Source organism: Herpailurus yagouaroundi, unplaced genomic scaffold (assembly GCF_014898765.1).
Source record: "Herpailurus yagouaroundi ecotype Mexico unplaced genomic scaffold, PumYag 186, whole genome shotgun sequence".
In the NCBI taxonomy this organism is placed as follows: Eukaryota; Metazoa; Chordata; class Mammalia; order Carnivora; family Felidae; genus Herpailurus; species Herpailurus yagouaroundi.
Window position 1 is genome coordinate 48,363,989 of NW_024412417.1, and position 16,380 is coordinate 48,380,368.

The window sequence follows — 16,380 nt, forward strand, 5'->3', positions numbered from 1 at the left end:
CGGCAGGCGGTGGCTGTGCACCGGGTCGATGATGCCGCCCGTGGCGACCTGGGCCTCCAGCAGGCGGATGCCGTGCTCCCGCACGATGAGGTCCTTCTTCATGGCCTGGAAGAGGGAGATCTGCTCCCCGGTGTAGGGATCCTTGTAGCCGGTGACGGCACGCTCGGCCGACAGCAGCTTTGCAAACACGTCAGGCCCTACGAGGCCAGCCCTCAGTGCCTCCTCCACAGAATATCTCTTGTTTTCCTTCGGGTCGAGAATGAAGCCCGTGGCCGCCTGTGCCTCCAGGAGGATGAGGGCCGTGCCGTGCCTGAGGAGCCCCCTCCCGCGAGCCTCATAGACGGCGAGCCGCTCCTGGGAGCCCGGCAGCAGCAGGCCTGCGATGCCACCGGTGCCCTGCAGGAACCTGTGCACCGAGCCCAGCCTGCCCACCTCCTGGGCTGTGGTCTGCCCTCGCTCCAGCCGCTCGTACGTGTCCTGGTCGATGATCTCTGCTCTCAGCAGCTCTCCTGGGGCCACGGGCACCCTCAGGCCGGCAAAGGTGGTCCTGGCCGTGGCTGCAGCCTGCTCAAGGGTGAACCTCAGCGCGGCTGCCAGCTCCTCCCCCGAGATGGCGCCTTCCTTGTGGCGCTGGGCCAGTGCCGCCCGCTGCTGCGCAGGGATGGGCTCAGAGAAGAGCAGGTCCCAGAGTGATGCGGGCCGGCCCTGGAACTCGCCCACGGCGACGGTGGTCATGGCCTCACTCAAGGCCTCCCGGGTGCTGTGGTCAATGAATGGGAGTCCTCGTGGCTCCTCTCCAAGGGGGCCCCCTGAGAGGGGGAGGAAGGCCAGTCCTGTTTCTGGGTCGGTGACGCAGCGGGCCAGTAGCTGCCCGTAGCCCACGCTCTCCTGTGTGTTGGGGTCCCAGAAGCCGGTGGCCCGGGACAGACACTGCTGAGTCTCTTGGTCCAGGCATCTGAAGCGCAGGGCGGCCTCCAGGGGCAGCCGGAGCCTGCGGGCCGGACATACCAGCCCACCTGTGGCCAGCTGGGCATCTAGGAGTCGCAGAGCCAGAGGCCTGTCCACCAGCTCCTTCTTCATGGCCTGGAAGAGGGGCACTCGGGCGCCGCTGAAGGGGTCATGGTACCCCGTCACCGCCTCTTCCGCCACCAGGAGCTGCCTGTGGAGCTCTGGGCCGACCAGGCCCGACCTGACGGCCTCGTCCACCCGGAGCCGCCGGCCGGTGGCCGGGTCCACCAGTGTACCGGTGGCGGCCTGAGCCTCCAGGAGCGGGAGCGCGGTGCCCATGGGGAGCAGGTGCTCGCTGATGGCCCGGAAGAAGCTCTTCTTGTGGCCCGCGGGCAGGACAGCCCCCGCGATGCTGCCGGTGCCCTGCAGGTAACGCCTCACGTCAGCCCGCGCGCTCACCTCTAGGGCCGCCAGCCTGCCTTCCCGAAGGCCCCGGGCGGCCTCGTCATCCAGGACCCCCACCTCTAGCAGCTCGGCCAGGCTCACTGCCCCACTCAGGGTGGGGAAGGTGGTCTTGAGGGGCAGCAGCGCCAACCCTGTGCCAGGGGCTCTCACACACCGGCCCAGCAGCTCGAGGTACGACAGCCGCTCCAGGGTGTTGGGGTCCAGGAAGCCAGGGGCACTGGGGCTGGCCTTGCGCTCAGACAGGCCACGCCACGTGTCCTGGTCCAGGAGACCCTGCTGACAGGCCGGCTCCGGGGCCACCCGTGTACCCCGAATGGGATCCACCAAGCCCCCCGTGGCCAGCTGGGCCTCCAGCCAGCCCCACCCCAGCGCTCCGTCTACCACCTCCTTCCCAATGGCCTGGAAAAGTGCCAGCTTCCCGCCACCGTAGGGGTCAGGGTACCCAGTGACCGCGCGCTCGGCCACCAGCAGCTTCTCCTTTAGCTCCAGGCCGACCAGGCCCTGCTGCAGGGCCTCGGACACAGGGAGGAACCGGCCTTGCGTGGGGTCCACGAGGCCCCCGGTGGCCGCCTGGGCCTCCAGCAGAGCTAGCCCAAGCTCAACGGGCAGGAGGCCTTGCTTCATGGCAGCGTAGAGACTCTGTGCCTGGCCGGAGGCCTCCACATACACCCCGGCGATGCTCTTAGGCTGGGCAGACGGAGGCCCAGAAGGGGTGCTGGTTCCCGGCATGGCCTTCATGGTCTTGGGGACGATGGCCGGGTCAGTGCTGTTGGTGACCAGGACATCAAGAGGAGGAGAGGCGTGGCCATTCATCACGCTCAGCCTGTTGTGTAGAACTCACTCACCCAAGGTCCACTGTGTCTGCTCCCTGTAGGGGGTAGAAAAGGCTCTGTTAGGGGTCCTGGAATGGCCCAGGTGGACGGGAGAGAGAGAGTCAAGAGGTCAATCCCAGACCCTGAATCAGCCTCCAGACATGGCTTGCCCTCCTGGGGGATGGGGGTCAGCATCCAAGTAAGGTCTTTTGCCTTGCCCCATGGGGTCCCAGGAGGGACCACGGGGGACCTCCGGCCAGCCAGGGCGGTCTCCGGGACATGTGGGCTCTGTTTTCCTGCAGGCCATCCTCTGCTCTCCATCCCAGCCCAATCCCCTCAGCCCCTGCCCTCAGGGTCCCGTGGTGGGGGCTGGGCCACCTGGGCCAGAGCCCCTCCCCCCATCTCTCACCCAAACCTCCCGTCTGCTCCCCGGGGCTCCTCCTCCATCCTTGGGTTCAGGGACATCAGCACCCTTCCCTCTTCCAGTCACCGCCTCCAAACCCCCGCCCTGCCCCAGACCCTCTGCCCTGGCTTCTGTTCCTTCCCAGATCTCCACTGGGCTCCAGCCAGAAGCCCCCACGGTGTCCCGCTCCAGCCTGGCTCTGTCTGCGTCCTCCTCTGCCCACTCCAATCCTCGCGCTCTCTGGGCTACGGCCTCTTTGTGCCCACACTCGACTCAGGGGCCTGAGGGAACACAGACTCCGTGTTTGCATGCCAGTTCCGTGGGAGCCATGGGTATGGCCACGTCTCTGGTCAGCTGGCTCCAAGCCCCAGAGAGGCTCCAAGGCTGTCCCCTCTCAGCAGACGGCTCTGTGCCCCAATTCTCCGGGCAGCAGTGACAAGGGCTTCACACCTGCACACCAACTCCTCCACCCAGGCCTGTCCCCTTCCTGTGGGATTAAATTGTGTCCGCCTGAGAGATAGATCCAAGTCCTGACCGCCAGTACCTATGACTGTAGCCTTATTTGGAAATAGTCTTTGCGGATGTAATTCAGTTGAGGTCACAGAGGAGGAATGGCCCTCATCCAAAATGACTTGAGTCTCTATAGGAAGACACAGGAGAGAGCCCATGGGGCACCGTCTGGAGCGGCTACAAGCCCAGACGCGTCGAGGACCACCAAGCCCAGAAGCATTGACCTCAGATTTTGGCCCCTTGAACTGAGAAGGAGTTTCTGTTGTTTGAAGCCATCCAGGTTGTGGTAATTGTTGTGACAGCTTAAGGAGCCATAGCCTCCCTCCCGCCTCCGCCCTTCCAGCCGGCCCACACCCGGTTTCTGCAGAACCACACCCGGGCCCCCCTTCCCCCTCCCCCCGGGCGCAAGCCCACACTTTGCTCCCGCTGGCACCGGCTGTCTGCTCAAGAGCCCGAACACGTCTGTCCTGGCCTCCCAGCCAGCCCCCGGCCTGCGCCCCAAGCCTGCTCCCGGGCCCGCTCAGGCAGCAGGCTCGCCCCCGCCCCGAAGCTCTCGCTAAGATGAACTCGGACTGTGGTTGCCAAACCCAACAAATGCATTTTGGATCTCACTGCCTCTGGGTGGTGGGTGTGGGGCCTTCTCGCTGGTGACAGGGCTCCGCTCTGCCCCCACTTGCCCATTACATCAGGGAACCCCTCACACCGTGTCTCAGGCCCCGCCCGACCCGGAGTCCAGGAACCACGTGCCCTGGTCTCACGAGGTGCCTCAAACTCCACTGCACCCCCACGACTGCTGGTGTTCTGTAAAGGGTTCCCCCACACCCACTCCGTGCAGCCTGAGCCCTGAATTGCTCAGCCCCCACTCGCCCCCACTGGCCCCACATGGGGTCGCTGTTTCACACCGGCCCCTCTCCTGTCCTACAGCCTCCGTGGCTTGCTAGTTCCTACTGTGGCGCTCAAGGCCACCTTCGTTGCTCCTGCCCTCTCCACCGACCTCCGGCCCAGGAACAGGGTGGGATCAGCAAGTGGCCATGAGGCCTCCATGGGAGGCCTCAGCGCCAGGGCGGTGCAGGGGGCAGCATGGCCCAGGGGGTGTCGAGCGCCCCCCAGTGACAGTAAGAAGCTGGGGCTCCCACAACACACACATCTGCAAGGGTGGACGCTTGGGGGCATGACCCAGACCCCATCTGGGGCTTCAGGAGGGCTGTCGGCAGACGGCCCCCACTTCGGCCCCCTCGGGAATTGCCTTGCCCATCTTGGGGCTGCACTGGCTCAGGCCCTTGACTTGACATGGGGCCCGCATGTAAGCCCAGCCCCTGGGAGTGGGTGAAATCCTGCCTCACCCCTTCCCTACACAGACGAGGGGCCCTTCCCACCCCCTGCAGCTCGCGTGCTGCTCAGCTCAGACTGGTGGTGCCAGGACCAGGCAGACACTGGGCGAGGCTCTGGAGGGGCACACCGCCACCCGGCTGGCCGTGTGAGCAGGGATCGGGGAAGTGCCTCCATCTGCCAGCGTTCTGAGTAAACGGAGTGTGGGATCAGGCATCTGGGATGGGGGTTAGTGCAGGGCACACGGTGGGGGTGGGGGGCATTGCTAAACAACGAGACTTTGGACGAACACAAAAGGCTGTGAGTGACCAGCTGGATGACAAAAAGTCCTTGTGGACACCTGAGGCTTTGTAGTGACCAGTCAAGAGGCTCTGATCTCTGCAGCGCAGGGCAGGCTGGGGGCTCCATCGTGAAAGGGCCACTGCAGGCAAGCTCCAGCACCAGCTCACCGGTGGTCCCGTGCCCAGGGCCGGGGCGGGGGGGGGGGGGCGCGGGGGGTGGTGACCATTCTAGAATGTGATGTGTCTGTCCCTGCAGCTGGACCATATGGGTCCAGGAACCAAGCGATGGGAGCAGACGTGGCCCCCACCATGCCTCCGATGACCCCACCACCCGTCCCTGCAGCTCCGGGGTCAGTCCCACAGGATGAGTACTTCTGCCATGGACACAGCCGCAGTCCCACTGAGCTGAAGGCCACGGCTGCTCCCAGGGCACCCCGGCTCCTTGTGTCCAGGACCAAGGGGCCGGGAGTGACCCGACCACCAGGAGAAGGCAGGGTCTGGGTGGGGTGGAGGCAGGGGTGTGGCCATTCCTGTAGCTAATGGACACGTGTAGCCACAAGGGACCTCAGGGGCAAGGGTTTGCACACCCCAGGTGAGCACCAGGCCCGGCCGACGTGCGGTAGGGGTGGGGCGGGGGGAAGGAGGAGCGGAGCCTCAGAGACGAGGCCCATGCCACAGCTCTGGCTGGGGGCCCACCTGTTCACTGTCCCCTGTGCGTCTCCCCAGGAAGAGAAGCCCACGGGTGCCCTGCAAGCAGGGTTCCAGGGCCTGGTGTGATGGCGGTGAGTGTACGGCTGCCTCGACCTCCTTCCAACTGCGAGCGGGGCTGCACCAGAGGCTGGCTCTCTCCTGTTTTGTGTCCTGCACTCAACAGGGGCCACCCCGAGTCCACTCCTCAATATGCTTGCCATCAGACCCTGCTTCTGGGGCCCGGCCTGGACACATGCCTGGCTGCTGGGTGGGATACTCCCTTCGCACAGGGTGCCCTGTGCCAGGACTGCCTTCAGCGGGTCTGTGAGCCCGGGACAGGCCTGCCCGTCTCGGCAGGAACGCCAGGTGACACGGCTCCTGGGGCAGTTAGATAGCTAGAAGAGCGTGACTTTCCCTTGGCAATGGACAAAGGTGGGGAGAGGAGAGGGACCTCATTACCCAGCAAAGAGAAGGAGGGACATTCGGGGCCACGGCGGGTGGCCCTTGGCCTGGACATAGACAGCCGGACCAGAGCCCTGATGGGGCTGTGCTGGGTGGGGAAGGGCAGCGCCGAGACAGGAAAACCAGAGCAGTCACCAGCTTGGGGAGCAGGAGGTTCCAGTTCCCCGCACAAAGGGGATTCATGGGGAAGGGTGCCTGGGGGGCGCCGTCGGTTAAGCGTCCAACTTCAGCTCATGATCAGGTCACGATCTCAAGTTTCATGGGTTTGAGCCCCACGTCGGGCTCTGTGCTGACAGCTGGAGCCTGGAGCCTGCTTCAGATTCTGTGTCTCCTTTCTGACCCTCCCCTGCTCTCTCTCGTGCTCTCGCTCTCTCGCTCTCAAAAATAAACATTAAAAAATTAAAAAAAAACACAAACAAAGGGGATTCATGGTGGGAGGGGGGACCCAGGAGCCTGACGGAGTACTCGAGCAGGAAGTGGGGGCCTAAGGCCAGGACAGGCCCTGTGCCCTTGGCAGTTGGGCCACGCCCCCTATTTGGTTGGCAGTGACCTTGGGCCAGGTAGGAGCCTCTTTGGACTCTGCCCAGGTGAGACAGGAGCAGGGTTGTGGAGTGGAGACCTTGGGAAGGCAGCTGGACAGAGGGGTCTGGAGCTCGGGAGAGAAGACCATGGTATGTGACTGGTGTCCAGGGCCCAGGGAGTGGGGGAGGGGGCGGCTTCAAGGGCAGGACACCCTGGCCAGCCCAATGTCCCACAGAGGTGGCCAGCAGCAGAAGGTGGGCATGGTGTGTGACCGGAGGGGTAAGGGCCTTGGGGCTGAGCAGATTTTCCAGGAAGCAAAAGGGAATCTGAGAGGGAAGAGGGCTCTTCCTGCGGCTTCCCTGGGGGAGGGGAGGGTGGGGGGGCAGCGCCGGGTGACAAGGGGAGGGAGGACAATCCTGAGGAGGGTGGGTCTGCATTCCTTGGCTGTGGGCCACCTTCTGCCTCTGCCCTGAAGGACATCCCCCCTCTCCAGCCCGGGGCCCGGAGGAGGGCAGAGGGCTGGCTGTCCACCTGAGCCAGATAAGGACAGAACTAGGTTGCAGGCTGCCTCAGGCCCCCACAGGGAGGCGGCAATCTTGGCTCTGCCCCATCGGGCAGCTGCGGAAGGATCCCACTCACCTCCTCGGCGCAGAGGCCAGCGGCAGGAGGAGCTTGGTAAGACAGGTGGGTACAGGGAAGGCAGCCCTCCTGAGCCCCGTCCTGGCATGGGTCTTGAGATGACCCCATGCGGTGTCCCTGCCGCCGCCCCACGGGGGACAGCAGGTGGCTCCCGGATTGGTCAGCGCCCCAGCCAGGAGCAGCACCGCCTTCTCAATCTGTCAGCCTGATTACCTCCGCCCAGGGCGCCTCCACCCTCCGCCGAAGGGGGGCGGCAGGCGGAACCTGACCTGCACACCCGCCCGGGGCCACCCCTGCCCTGCCCGCTGCCGGGAAACCGCTGGAGCCGGGAGGAACCCCCACCCCCACCCCGCCACCGCCCACCCCCGCCTGCCCGGGCCGCATCTCCCACGTCCCTGCCGGTAACCTCGACCCTCGCCCACCAGGGAGGGCGGCCGGCCCGGGGCTCAGACTGCCCGGTCCGGGCGAGCCAGAGCGCGGAGCTCCCGGCCGCTCCCCGCTCCACCCGCGCCTTGCCCCCCACGCCCGCCCCCGCCTCCGGGACCCGAGCTCAGCGCCCGTCGAAGGAGCTTCGGTCTCTGCTCCCTGGCCTGCCCGGGTCTGGCCCAGGCCTGGGTGTCCCACCTGCCCGCGCGGCGCCCCAGCGCTCCGAACGCAGTCTCTCGGCTCGCGGCTGGGCCCGCGCCACCCGAATTTAAACCGGCCGCGGCCCCGCCCTCATCTGGGGGCGGCGGCCCGGGGTGGGGGGCGCGCCCCGAATCCGGGTGGGGCGGGCGGGTACCCAGAACCCGGCGGGGGCCAGGGCGGCGCCCCGGGCGCGCCCCTCGGTAGGCTGGCCACCCGTGAGCACCCCTGGTGAGGAATGGCCCCGAATTGCAGGGGGGCGGCTGCCCTCTCCCTCCTGCCCCTTTGACCCCTTCCCCAGAGTCCCGGTGAGGGAGCGGAGGTGGGCACAGGGTGCTGGGGGAGGGGTCCATCCCCGCCCCTCTCAGCGGGTTCAGTGGACTTTGTAAAGGAAATGCACACCTGACCGGCGGTTTCACTTTCCAAAACGCGACTGTATTGCGGGAGAGCGGGTCGGGAGGGGTTCGCACAGCTCCTCTGCTCACATGTGTGTGGGGGTGTGGGGCGGGGTGCGCACTGCTGGCCACCTGCTAGGTCTGCTCAGTCAGGGGGGTTGGGGGTCAGCTCCCCCCACTGCTGCTTAGGTCCTGGGTGTGCTGAACCAGGGTTCCGCAGGGGCTCCCCTCCGTGTGCCCCTGGGAAGAACTGGGGTTTCTGTGTCCCCAGCAGGTTCCCCTGTCTGGAAGAGATGGCCAGACTTCACCCCACCCCGCCTGAGGAGCCTCCCCCTGGGCTCAGAGGAGGTCCCGGGTGCATCCCAGAGCTCCTGGCCCTCCTCTTAGACGCCCACCCTGGCACCGTGAGGCAGTGGCTGCTAGAGGTGTTGGGGATAGAGGCCCAGAACCTTGGGGGCACCACCTTGGTGCCTCCCACCAAAGCAGAGCCCGAGCTCTCTCCCATCCCCCAGTCCCTGCCTCGAGGGCTCAGTCTCTCTACCCCCCTAGCCCTTATCTTTGCCTGGTTCATTTTTTTTTTTATTTTGTTTTTAAATGTTTTATTTATTTTTAAGACAGAGAGAGACAGAGCATGAGTGGGGATGGGGCAGAGAGAGGGAGACACAGAATCCGAAGCAGGCTCCAGGCTCTGAGCTGTCAACACAGGGCCTGACTGTGAGATCGTGACCTGAGCCGAAGTCGGACGCTTTAACCGACTAAGCCACCCGGGCACCCCTGCCTGTTTCATTCTTGACCACATACTTGAACAGGGCCACCCTGACAGTCACCGAAAGTGTACCTGGAGACGCCCGTGCAGGTGCAGGCATTTCTGGGGTGGAGGGTTCTGGAGTCCACCCCCGTGGCTCTGCCCTCACCCCCGCCTACCAGGCCCACACTCCCACCTGCTCACCAAGGCTCCCTGGCCCCCCGGGGCTGGCCTCTGGCCACCTGTGTGCCCTGGTGCACATCCACCCATCCACACCTGACGTTCTGTGTGGCTGCCGCTGGCCACCGGGGAGCCCCGACCCCCAAGGGTAGTGAGCTCCGGCAGGGGCCCATGTCCAGCAAGGGGCGCTGGCCCAACTGCATCTCTGCCCGCGAGGCCCCAGGACACCGTCCGCGATGGCCCGCTGGGAAGCGTGGCTGTGCTGGCTGTGGCTTGTGGCCCAGAAAGTGCCTCAGAGTCACTCCTGCCCACGGCCAAGCCGTGCAGGCAGCATCGCCACCAGGCCGCGAAACCCAGGCGCGTGCCAGCCCCTCTCGTGGGAAGGAGGACAAAGGCTGGCCCTGCCCCCGCCGTGCCCACTGGTCCTCTCCCGGTATCTCCAGTTTCTTGCAGGAGCCTCCAGGTCAGCCTCTAGGTCAGCCTCCGGGACCCCCTGGGGAGCAAGCCTGGGTGACTGTCCTACCTCCCTGGCCCCCAGGCTGACCCCGATGATCAGGACCTCTCAGAGCCGGTGCCTTCCCAGAGCCCCAGCCCAGTGCGTCTGCCCAGCCACCCCCAGGCGTAGGCCTGCACTGCGGCACAGCAGGGAGGGCCTCAGGGAATTAGGGGGAGGGGCTGTGGTGTCAGGAGGCCAGTGGGGTGACTCCCCCTATGCTCAGTCTTGCCAACTGCTCTACCTGTGGCCGTCATGTCCTGAAGCTGGTGGCCCTACCCCAGCCAGCTGTCCTGCTTCCCCTAGAGGCCCTGTGGGCCAGAGGTTCCGAGGAGGGGGTCCCGGGGCCATGTTACCGTGCTGACCCTGGCCTGGTCTAGGAGGTGGCCGCGTGAGCTGCGGCGCTCGGCTACAGGCCCCACTCGGGGCCTGTAGGGCTCGGCCCGACTCAGCCTATGGGTCAGTACGGCAGCTCGTCCGCAGAGTGGCCCTCGGAGAGCGGCCCTGTCTCCTCCAGGAGGCGCAGCCTAGCGTGGCAGTGTGGCAGAGGTGGGCAGGGAGCGGAGCGGCCGGCTGACGTCTCTGCGGCAGCCCAGTGGCTCCAGCGGCAGGCCCGGGGGTTGGTACCCATGAGGGCAGCCCCTCCTTGCAGGGCTGGGCCCCTCCAGCAAAGGGGCAGAAGGAAGCTGTGCTCCCCGCGGCTCCCATGGAACCCCTGTCATTAGAGGGGCCTCATGACATGCCTGCCTCCAAGAGGCGCCGCTGCCTCTTACCCCCTCAGTACCCCCACGTCCTGGGCCACCCACCCCGTGCCTCATGCTGCTCCCTCCGTCGGCAAGGACTCACGGCACAGGCGGGCCCGGGCAGTGCAGCCGGAGGACTGGGCCATGGCCTGGCTTAGCCCCGGGCGGCTGTGAGCCTCAGGACATAGCCGGGGGTGGGGTGGGGAGGGGACCCTCTGCCCAGACAGGCTGTCGTGCCGGACGCTCAGCGCTGGGGTGAGCTGACAGGGTTATGCCCTCTTAGGGGTGGCATTGTGTCCCTCCCGCATGCTCATATATGAAGTCTTGACCCCTGAACTCCTGAGAACATGCCCTCATATCGAAGGTCGTTTCAGGTGTAATCAGTTAAGATGGGGCCTCCTGAAGTCCTGACTGCCGTCCTCACGAAAAGGGGATTTTGGACAGACGCACAGAGGGAAGATACCACCTGCAAACCAAGGCAGGGGGCCTGGAGCAGACCCTTCCCTTGTACCCTTCAAAAGGAATCAACCCTGCCCATGGCTGGACCGTGGGCTTCCAGGCTCCAGAACTGTGAGTCAGTTTGTTTTTCCTTTCTTTTTTTTTTTTTTTTTTTTAATTGTTTTAATGCTTATTTATTTTTGAGAGAAAGACAGACAGAGAGAGACAGAGAGAGCAAGCGGGGGAGGGGCAGAGAGAGGGAGACACAGAATCCGAAGCAGGCTCCAGGCTCTGAGCCATCAGCACACAGCCGGATGCAGGGCTTGAACCCATGGATGACGAGATTGTGACCCGAGTGGAAGTCGGATGCTTAACCGACTGAGCCACCCTGGCGCCCCTTGTTTTTCATTTCTGTTGCTTAAACCACTCAGCCTGTGCAAACGGAGATAGTCCCCAGTTGTGAGAACCAAACCTGGCAGAGCAAGTGAAGACGGGGTCTGGGACTTCGGCACACGGGGAGACCTGGAAGCCGCTCCTTGAGGCCCCGCTGCCCCTGTGCTACAGGACAGATGAAGGGGGCGAGGGGAAGGTGCGGCCAGGGTGGACCCATCTGGTGACTCCCAGGCTGGGCATCGAGGGTGGATTAAACTAGGCAAGATGCCTGACCTGTACTTCAGAATTAAATTTCTTTGCATCTTGCTCCAAATATGTTTCCCTTCGAGTTATTGCATAAACAGGAGTCAACAATAGCAATACCGAGGTCTCAGCTGGGAGCTCTGCTTGTTAAGAAGGGGTGGAAGGTGCACCCTCCCTGACCCCACTCCCAGGACGGCTTGGCGTCTCAACAGTGGCGTCTCCAGAGCCATTTTCCCTGGCCTGTCGTTCGTGCCTCTGGAGGCTGGCCGCAGGGCCTGCCGAAGCTCCAGCCCTGACCCCTGCAGGGAGAGCGAGCTGAACTTGGCGTGGGGACCTGAGGCTGCACACGAGACGAGAGCCGAGTCTGGAAATCGCCACGAAAAGCCTCTGGTCACGGCGCCTGCCCTGGCTTTTCTTCCTCCTCGTCTCTCGAGGGGGTGGGTCTCTTCCGAGGGCAGGCAGGGCCCCAGCACGGAGCCCCCGGGTCATCCAGCTGCTCTGGGGTCACCTCTCTCCTCCCCGGGCACCCTGCAGTGGGCTGTTCCCCACCCCCCCCCCCCCCCCCCCGCCAGACTTCTAAGGTACCTGCAAGGCTGAGGCCCGGCTGTTCTCGGGCCATAGCCCCGCCAGGTCTGCTCAGCCGGCCCCGTGTGCCCTCCAGCCCCACGTCCTGCTCCTGAGGCTCTGACCAGTGCCCCCCGCCCCCACCCAGAGGCTTCACCTCTACCTGGAACACAGCTCAGGAGAGAGACGACCATCTGAGAGCCCGGCCTGGCTCCCTGCACGCCTGCCCCCATCCCCACCAGCCCACCTGCTGGGCCTGGCCATGTGCCGTCTCTGCAGCGGCCCCTGCAGAGCCTGGGATACCCGGTAGGAGGTATGGTTCTTGAACAGACCCCGGGTGTGCCGCTGCCCGGCCAGGGGCCTCTGCCTGCTGTACTAGAAGCTCCAGCCAGGCGGTCCTCTGGGGGAGGGGAGCAGCGTTATCCCAGGCAGCCCCCATGCAGCACAAAGCCTCCGGGTCACCCCACCGTCCCTCCGCCATAGCCAGAGGGGACAGGGCAGGTAGAGACCACCCCTTCGGCCCTCCCGGCCCGCCGGGGGGCAGCCAACGAGGGCACCACGCCCGCTCTGGCGTCTTGAGCTCATGGAGTTTGGAGGCTGCCCCCTCCGGCTCCAGCTGGCCTGCCAGGCTTACGGGGCGAGGCTTCACGCAGCGCCCTCCCCAGTCAGCCTGGTCCTCTGCAGCTCGCGCCGGAGGCGGTGACGGGGCCAGGGATGTGGGCACCCGGAAGGACCTTGGACTGGAGGTTAGGACGTCAGCATGAAGACAATTCCCGGAGGCAGTAGGAGGAGGAACTGGGGGAGGGGCTTTTCTGGGAGCACCCAGCGACGGAGCACCGAGGACGCCACGGCTGACGGGCCAGCTTGTGGGCCCAGCCCTGCCCGTTCCACTCGGCGCCCAGGCTCAAGCAGCACCTCCAGCCTCCGGCGGCCCCCTCGCACACTCCCTGTGAGCGTTCGCACACCGAGCTCTGGGCAGCCCCCAGCCCTTGCCCCGGGCCCTGGGCCGTACCTGTGGGCGCTGCACCGACCCTTGGGCCCTCAGGCCCCAGCTGTCCGGGAGCTGCTTGAGGAGGGGCAGCTGCGCCGGGCAGGCTCCACACAGCCAGGTCGAGCGGCTCCAGGAGCCCCCACCTGGGGACAAGACGGCGGTCGGCATGGCCTTCCTGTGTTTGCACTGTCCCCGCCCCTACGGCCTCGCTTGGCCTCTGCCCGCTGCGCCGGGCCATCCCACGGGGCCTGGCGCTGCCCTGGGCTCCCTCCTCTTGCAGCCTCAGCTCACCCGGCAGTGCCCCCTCTGCCCTCCCCACAGGTGCCAGTGCAGCTGCCGGGCCTGGGGGCTTGGGGCACAGGCTGGCCTTCCTCCTAGCCCTCCCGACACTGCCCCTCCCCAGGGGGCCTCCGAGCCTGAGCTGCCGGCACTCCCTGCCACCTGGGGGATGGTGTGCCGACCATCACCAGGAGCTGGTGGCTCGGCCTGGGCTGAGTGGCCCCCACCTGGCCCTGCCCCCCATGCCCTGTATCTCCTGCCCCCCTGAAGCTGGGCGGCAGCCACCATGGTGTTGGGGGTCAGGGCTCCCTGCAAGGCCCGCAGCCCCTCCACACCATCCAGCCAGCTGCTAGGTTGTCCAGGGTCCCCGGGGGCACCTGCGAGCAGGACACATTTCGGCCCCACTGGGGGAGCCCCAACATGACCCCCCCAACGCTAAGACTGGCCGCCCTCCCGGTCGGCAGGACCCCACCTTCATGGCCTCCGTCGCTACAGTCTCCATGACCTTGTCACTCTGTCACCTCCACGGCTCAGGGACATCCCTGGTGGGAGCAGCCCCTTGGGCCCCCTGGACAGGCCAGGACGTGGCTCCTCCCCTCCACCGGGTAGCCCAGCCTGGAGACCGGTGTCCCCTGGTGGACGGGGCCCGGGGCAGCCTACGGCACGAGGGACTGGCAGTGGGGTTGGGGGGAACCACGTGGCCTGCCCAGCACCCCTATACCTCTGTGCCTAAGGCTGGGCTCACGCTGTGGGCTTGCGGTCTGGGCGTCCCCGCTGCTGGTCGTGGCCCAAGCAGACCCAGGCTGCGGCCCCTGCCCTTAGCGGCCTGCGTTGGAGGCCCTGGAACTTCGGCCACATTTGTCCACGTGGACCTGCTGACCTTCTCGGCACAGCTCCACCAGGCCCTGGAGCCAGGCCCAGCCCTCCCTGCTGAGCCACGTCTCCCTGTTGCCCAGAAAACAGCCTCCGGGCCTCAGCCGTGAGGGTGGGGGACAAGCGGCAGAAAGGGGATGCAGGGCTGGAGCCTCTGACCCCAGCTCGGTTCCCTGTGTGGTGGCAGGGGTGGAGGCTCTCACCCCCAACCAGGCCCCATCCAGCCCACCGGCACAGCTGTGGGGCTGAGCAGGAGCCACTGCCGACGGATACCAAGCCTGCCTTATGTGTGACCTGGGGGGGGGGGGGGCGGCGGCGGAAGTGTGGGCAAGGCCCACACTTCGGGGAAACCGCCTCCTCCACGGCCACGGAGACCCCTCCTGAGCCCGATCCTGGGCCCTCGCCGACCTCTCCCTCCTCCTCTAGCTGCCCCACCCTGGGGCCTGGTCACCCCCCACCCGAGACTTCCCGACACTCCTGGACTGGCTCTTGCTTCCGGGAACCCCACACCTTGGCCACACCCTCCCCCATCCAGTTCGGGGGAAACCGGCCCCTCCAACCTGGAAGTCCTTTCTCCCAGGCCTGTTGCAACAGGGGCGAATCCCCCTCAGAGGGGACGCTCCCAGGTCCTTGCCAGCCCATGGTTTTCCAATGTGTTTTTCGGTCCGGTGGTCAGGTGGGCCACCCCATGGGCCATTCACTCATTCGAGTGTCGATTCCTCCATCCGATGGCCGCTCCCCAAGCGTAGACACTGTGTCCAGCAGACAAGCCAGGGAAGCTTCGTGTCCACCACCGTGCTGGCCCCCTGCCCTCCCAGCAGCACGCCTTGCCTGGGGAGGGGTGCCCGCGAAGGAGGGGAACACCAGCCTTTGGGGGAGCTGGGGGCATCGATGGGCCCCCTCAGCGGCCTGGCCCTCCCCCCCCCCCCCCACCCCCCCTCGCGTCGGTAAGCCCTCAGGCCTGCCCTTGCCCGGGTACACCCTCTTCGTGGAATCTGTGCTGCCGCTACCCTGGGAACTTTCCATCGGAAAATGTTGGGTGGGGTGGGCGGGCGGACAGGCCGGGGCAGGCCGCAGACGCACTGTGGGTGGAGGGGCTCGCCCGTCCCACACCACAGCATGGCCTCCCTGCCCTTCACATTCTGATCTCATCCTCTACCCTCAGGCCCGGACAGTGCCTGCTGTGTGGCACCCCCCGTGCCCCCCCCCAGCGGCCAGGCTGTCCTCTCAGCGCCCAGAGAGTTTCCAGACCGGTTGCCCCATCTGGCCCCTGGGCCACTTCCCCTCCCCCCACTCCTTCTCAGACCTCCTGGGGGGCGGGGGGGGGGCCTCTGGGTCTTCACACCCTGTTCATGCATCTGCCTCCTGCCCAAGAGAGGGTGCCTCCGCAGAGCTAGCCAAAGGCTCATGGCTGAGGATGGGGAGGCCGGGGGCCCGGAAAGGCCCCGGAGCCGACTCAGGGCAGCCTCTGGCCCTTCCCAGGGGCACTTGGGGCCGGGGTCTGGGGCTGAGCCCGGCTCCTCCTGAGCAGGGACAGTAACAGCCACCCGGTGGGACTCCGAGATGGCCTCACCCCCCTGGTGGCAGCCTGGGCTGGCCAGGTGGCCTTCCTCCCACACAGAGTCCAGCCCTGACCTCCAGGCTGCATCACATCCCAGTCTGCCGACACGGCAGAAATTCGTAGCAAACCACGGCTGAGGGCACCGTCATTCTCAGGACCTGTCTTCAAGGCTGCCACTGGGTTCTGGCACAGGCTACGTCCTCTTCCAAGATGTCCCTTCTCCTTGCGCATTTGAGCTGGTGCTCCCCGGGCACCCCTTCCTGAGGCCCCACCTGCCCTAGTGCCCCCGCCCCACCCGGGCCAAAGACAGGACCAGTCCTGCCAGTGCTGGCTTCTACCCCTCCAGCCACAGGCACCAGGGCATAGGTGGTGGCGGGCTGAGCCAGAGGGTAAATGCCAACGGAGCCAGACCGGGGCCTTCCGGAAGGAACGCAGTCAGCATGAAGTCTGCAGACACAGCCCAGACTGGCCCCTCCGAGCCCCACAGCAACGACTCCCCGGCCTTTGTCGGGGTGACTCTAACTGGTGAACACGCTGTACACGCTGGGGCACGTCTGACGGGGGCAGTGAGCCCGGTGGGGCCGCGGTAGTCGGAGCCCATGTGGAAGAGCTGCCGTCAACAGGGCCTGATGCGGCCCAGAGTCCGAGCAGCTCCCAGGTTTGGGGGGGGCCAGCAAGTCTGCTGGGGTGAGGAGGCTGAGATGGCCCGGGGGGGTCAGGAGGGAAGGAGGGAGCCCTCGGGAGGGGCCTCAGCTGCAGCTGGGAGACCAGGCCTCGCGGGGGGGGGGGGGGGGGGC

At 66.1% G+C, this 16,380-nt stretch overlaps 1 protein-coding gene and 1 long non-coding RNA gene across 10 annotated transcripts in view; one reads left to right on the forward strand and one right to left on the reverse strand.

The window, feature by feature from the left end:
• The window catches only part of EPPK1 (epiplakin 1), an 8,633-nt gene extending 926 nt beyond the window's left edge, over positions 1–7,707 (reverse strand). Inside the window, exons 1-2 of one of the 2 annotated variants that reach the window (XM_040494708.1) lie at positions 7,686–7,707; positions 392–2,281 (exon numbers count right to left, since the gene is read on the reverse strand). In XM_040494708.1, coding sequence (XP_040350642.1) covers positions 392–2,226 — 1,835 coding nt within the window. In that variant the 5' untranslated portion in view covers positions 2,227–2,281; positions 7,686–7,707. Of the gene's footprint in view, positions 1–391; positions 2,282–3,172; positions 3,264–7,685 lie in introns of those variants that run through there. The other variant, XM_040494707.1, reaches the window with a different exon arrangement.
• On the forward strand, positions 6,305–11,385 carry LOC121043125 (uncharacterized). 8 transcript variants are annotated; one of them, XR_005796691.1, is made up of 4 exons: positions 6,305–6,571; positions 6,658–7,106; positions 10,616–10,811; positions 11,111–11,385. It is a non-coding gene; the product is annotated as an uncharacterized LOC121043125 (long non-coding RNA). The 8 variants fall into 8 exon arrangements; XR_005796694.1 differs by having other exon boundaries at positions 6,310–6,571; positions 6,898–7,106; XR_005796695.1 differs by having other exon boundaries at positions 6,311–6,571; positions 6,916–7,106.
• Positions 11,386–16,380: the final 4,995 nt, after the last annotated feature.